General features: G+C 27.3%; 1 protein-coding gene across 4 annotated transcripts in view; it reads left to right on the top strand.

The window, feature by feature from the left end:
* The first annotated feature begins 1,215 nt into the window (after positions 1–1,215).
* LOC108693589 overlaps positions 1,216–4,808 on the top strand; it is a 7,709-nt gene continuing 4,116 nt past the window's right edge. The window contains exons 1-4 of one of the 4 annotated variants that reach the window (XM_018202625.1): positions 1,216–1,575; positions 2,634–2,764; positions 2,839–3,622; positions 3,706–4,361. In XM_018202625.1, the coding sequence (XP_018058114.1) occupies positions 2,635–2,764; positions 2,839–3,622; positions 3,706–4,361 (1,570 nt within the window). In that variant the 5' untranslated portion in view covers positions 1,216–1,575; position 2,634. Of the gene's footprint in view, positions 1,576–1,606; positions 1,717–2,630; positions 2,765–2,838; positions 3,623–3,705; positions 4,362–4,808 lie in introns of those variants that run through there. The other 3 variants (XM_018202621.1, XM_018202622.1, XM_018202624.1) reach the window with 3 other exon arrangements.

The raw sequence follows: 4,808 nt of genomic DNA, 5'->3' as shown, positions 1-4,808 counted from the left end.
TATATATATATATATATGTGTGTGTAAAATAATAATAATTAATTACTTTTTGGATCTACAATAAACTAGAATTAGAGTTGAAGTTGATCAGCGCAAGAAACAATGTATGAGAATACGATAGAATAAGATTTAGTGTTGCATCTGAGACAGTGCAATAGGACAGTGCATCTTAACGTGACGAGTCGGAACTGTACTTCGCAACGAGTTATCGTCTTCGAATCTCGAATAAGACAAAGAAAATACTGCGACAGTCAATCAAGCGTCTATTTTTTTATTTGAACAATAAAATAATTATTCTTAGATTTTGATTTTTTTATCCTTCTAATTTCCTTCTTTTATCTACGATAGATTAATTATATTTAAATTCGAATAGTACTTCTCTATGAACGCTCAATTCACTTAGGCAATAGTTTCATTATTTATTACAGTAATAACATACTTAGATGTTATACAGGTTAAACTGTGTAAGTTAGAACTTAGAGTTAAACTATAAAGTATTTAAACGGGAGATATATAATACGTATATACTAAGAATAATTATAAGTGGTAAATTTCTCCAATTGTTGTCGCAACCGCAATAATAAAAGTAGAATTTAAGTTTGCGAGATTTTAAATTTTGATTTTCGAAAGAGATTTCTATAAGCTAGTGCTTGTGATTAGTTTATGTTATGAATTCCTTCGGGGTAATTACTTTCCCTTAGAGATAAGAGCGCGCGACACTCCTCTGTGTCTACATTGGCTCGCTAAGAGAAAAAAATTCAATGAATATTCGATTATTTTATTACTACTTGGTAATTATTTATTAATTTAGATTTCTCAAGATTACAAAAATGTATTGTTATATATAGAAAAAGGGTATTGTATAAATTTATATATATTTCTGAGCAATAACATTTGGTTGTTAATCTTGACGTTCAATATTTGGAAATATTATTATATTTTAGTCTTTAGCATTACTGTGCAATGCGTTAAAGGATATATTTATTAACTCGTTCCTTTTTTTTTGTTTCATTTATTGTTAATTAGCTTCGAATTGGAGAAAAGAAAATGAAAATAAACAATGGAAGTATAACTATTGTACTATTATACTATTATAGATAGATTGTGTTACATTAATTAGTTATATATTTTCGTAATCATGGCAATATTCCATTTATTATAGCAACTTTATGTTGTCAACGTAATGTTATGTTCATCAGACTGCACCAGCTTGGAAATTGTATATGTGGCGATCTCTTAAAGTTAAGTAGAAATACGTTCGCGTTTATTTTATAGGCGGACGTTACAAAGACGGTACATTCCGCTTGTCTGCTTCTGTTTTTCCGCGAGTTCTGATTGATTTCCGCTTTCCCACTTTCTGCTTTCTGCTAAGATATGAACGTTCTCCCTTAATCTTCGAGCATCAGCATAAAAAGGCGCCTTAAATTGTATATGCACCATAAACGCGGTTATTACATTTGAAGCATGTTTATGTATAATTTAAAAATAACAAATTAAACAATTTTGCATTGTGTCTGTAACGCCGCTAGTATCGTTCAAAATTTTTCATAGTACAAAATAGAGACTAGCGATTGCGTAAGTACACAAACGACATTTAAGTGTTTCTAACCTTTTATTCTCAATTAGAGATTATTCATCGGTTGTTCATTTTAATTAGTACATATTTATAATTAATACATACGGCTTTACAAATGCTTTAACATATGAATTTGTATTGTAAGATTATAATTTCAGTTATTATTGCAGTAATATTTCGTCTTTGTTCATTATACTTAATATAATATTTTAATCATTACACTTCAAGAAAAAATTTCCGTCAGGACAATTTTATTTAATAGATATTCAAAATCGAATTCAGACATTCTGTAGAAATTTTCAAATTTTTCAGAATATTTTTTTCACATATTCATTAAATTTGTATCATTATGTCTGGGAAAAATTTAGTTTTTATTTGACAAATAAAGTTTAATAACACACATTTAAGAAGTTTCTCCTTTAAAGATTTACGCAGCTGCTTCTTTTAAGATAAAAGTTTATTTATTTGAGTTATTCAAATAATGAAGTATATTTCAAATATAAAAAAAAACAGTACAGAATAAAATTCTAAACGACCAAAAATTGAAATAATTAAGAATAAATAGAAATTAAAAAATAGATAAATTATAAAAGTAAAAGTATAAATTATAAAAGTTGGTTTATTACATATATATTATGTATGTAATAAAATCTTTATCTGCTTCTATTTAAAGATGTCAATCTCCTTTTTTTGTTTTTTTTCTCTTTATTATGTAAAAATCACAAGAAATAATCACAATTCCTGGTACACAATTATCTCTTCAAATCTTTACACTGTCCATCTTTTCTAATGTTACCGCATATATTCTTTAAATATATGGCCTATATTCATATAGCTAACTATGCATATGTGTCATATTCATATTCTGGATATTCATATATGACCAACATTGCTCTAGCATCGGTTATCAATGCATTAACCAACATTAGCAGACTATATTTTCTGGAGGCACCTTTATGAAATTGATTACATTCTAAATGTGTCATATTATAAAATTAATATTTTGTAATTTTTTGAAATAATTATTGTCACGGAATAACATTTTATTTATCAGTAGAATGAACAGAACTTTAAAGGGACTTCTGCGATTATGTCCAATAGCACGCAATTGGACAGTCCTATCGAATTATATAGCACCATTACAAATGATACAAAAAGTATCACGAGTTTATAGTACCAGTTTGACAGGTAATCTAATATTTTACATACAACATTTGTAATATAAATGTAATATTTCAACAGAATGTATATGTTTTTTTTAGATTATACACAACTGGAGGATATATCACCAGTAGAAAAAAATTATGTATTCACTAATATCAAGTCATATAAATCTATGGAAATATTGGAGAAAGTAGCAAAAAATTGTACAAATATGACTATACATGATGCTATTGACATAATATTTACATTATTTAAAGCTTCTAAAAACATGGATGAAGATTTGCAAAATATTAAGCAGCATATAGGTTTTATATGTCTGTGCGAAGTGTTAAATAGAAATATTAGATTTATGAAAACCAATGAAGTTATTAATTGTCTGAAAATGTTGACACATTTTAAGATTCCAGCCAATTGTGTTTTAACTCAGTCATTATTGCAAATGATTCGTGCAAATGTAAATGAGATATCGCTTCAGGATATAATTAGTATAATTGTGATACTGAAGAAAATGGATAGTACACCATTGAGAGATGCTTTATTGATAGCATTGCCTGTTGTTTTTGAAGCGCAGTTACCTACAAAATTGGATCCGGATAATATTTTTATGCTGACACAATCTTTAAGACTTATAAGTGAAAATAGTATTAATAATTCAAAAATACAAAATATAATACTGAAATCATTACAAAAATTTGAAAAGGACCTTAATATACAAAGAGCTTGGTCTATATTTTGTAGCTTATGTAGTGCTTCTTATCCATCTCCGATGGCTTTTGAATTGCTATTTAACATTCAGAAGATTTTAATAAGTGATGCAAAACAATTAAGTATTCAAGAGATAATAACAGCGCTACATAAATTAGTGCTGGTCGCTGCAAGGAAGTATGTCCTTTTTATATAAGGTTCTCATATTAATATTTGACATATTGTGAAAATAAAATATTAACATTATATTATTATTGTAGCAAAGAATATGGATGCATGTTTTACAATGAAGCACTGGTGGATGCTTTTGTCAATTCAGCATTATCTGCAGAAATTTATTTTGATAGTAGCATCTATCTGCTGAAATGTTTGAATGAGCTAAATTATGCTCATATACCCTTTCTAGAATATTTAGCAGCGAAATGTTTCGAACAGCCAAATTTATTAAAAGACGCATCATATTTTAGAGTATCTATTTTCTTAGAAGGATTAATTAATGCTGATTACAAACCAGTATTTTGGGATATTATACGAGATGCGATATTGGCGAATAAAATGGAGAATAAAATTTTTAACAGATCTATGATTAAATTTGCTCTACATTTGATTGCGTTAGATTGTTATAGCCCAAATTTAATCAGCAAAGTCTTTTCTCAGATTATAAAAACTAATAATCCAATGAAGGATATTCATATGAGAGAGTTATTACTTTTGTATCAGAGTGTTAAGACGCTGTATCCTATGTATAATGGACCATGGCCATCGCAAGATATACTTGAATATGCTGTAAACATACACGGAACATTGCTTAGTCCCATATTTCCTAAATTTTCCTTAAAAACGGCATTAGAATTAGCATTAGGTGGCCCTCAGTATGTTCATAATAATTTGAGGACAAAACTTGGACATTACATTGGTAAGTTATTAATAAAAATAAAGTTATTTTCTGTACATTGTTAAGAAAAAATATCTTTTGTAAATGCAACTTAAGAATATTTAATCTTTAAATATGTTAATTTTCCATAAATTGATAAACATTTAAAATATAATAATATAATTTAATTATTAAATTATATGTCGACATGAATTTTGATCAAAAAATAGCAGTATGTAATTCCGAAAATTTTTAAAACCAGATCCGTAGCCCAATTTGTTTCAACATGTCAGGTTTCTGAGATATTATTCTTTAAAGTATCAAAAGGGTCTATTTCAAGCGTTTTTGAATTAGGATATCTTGTAAACCTGATATAATAGAGAAATAATGGGCTACGAATTCGAATTCAATATGAAAAAAATCTATGAAAATCATCTATAATTATAAATGGGTCCACGCAATATAATAAAAAAAATATATTGCAAGTAT

This window comes from Atta colombica, unplaced genomic scaffold (genome assembly GCF_001594045.1).
Source record: "Atta colombica isolate Treedump-2 unplaced genomic scaffold, Acol1.0 scaffold93, whole genome shotgun sequence".
Lineage (NCBI taxonomy): Eukaryota > Metazoa > Arthropoda > Insecta > Hymenoptera > Formicidae > Atta > Atta colombica.
Note: the sequence above shows the minus strand (reverse complement) of the source record. Positions and strands in the feature narration are given on the sequence as shown.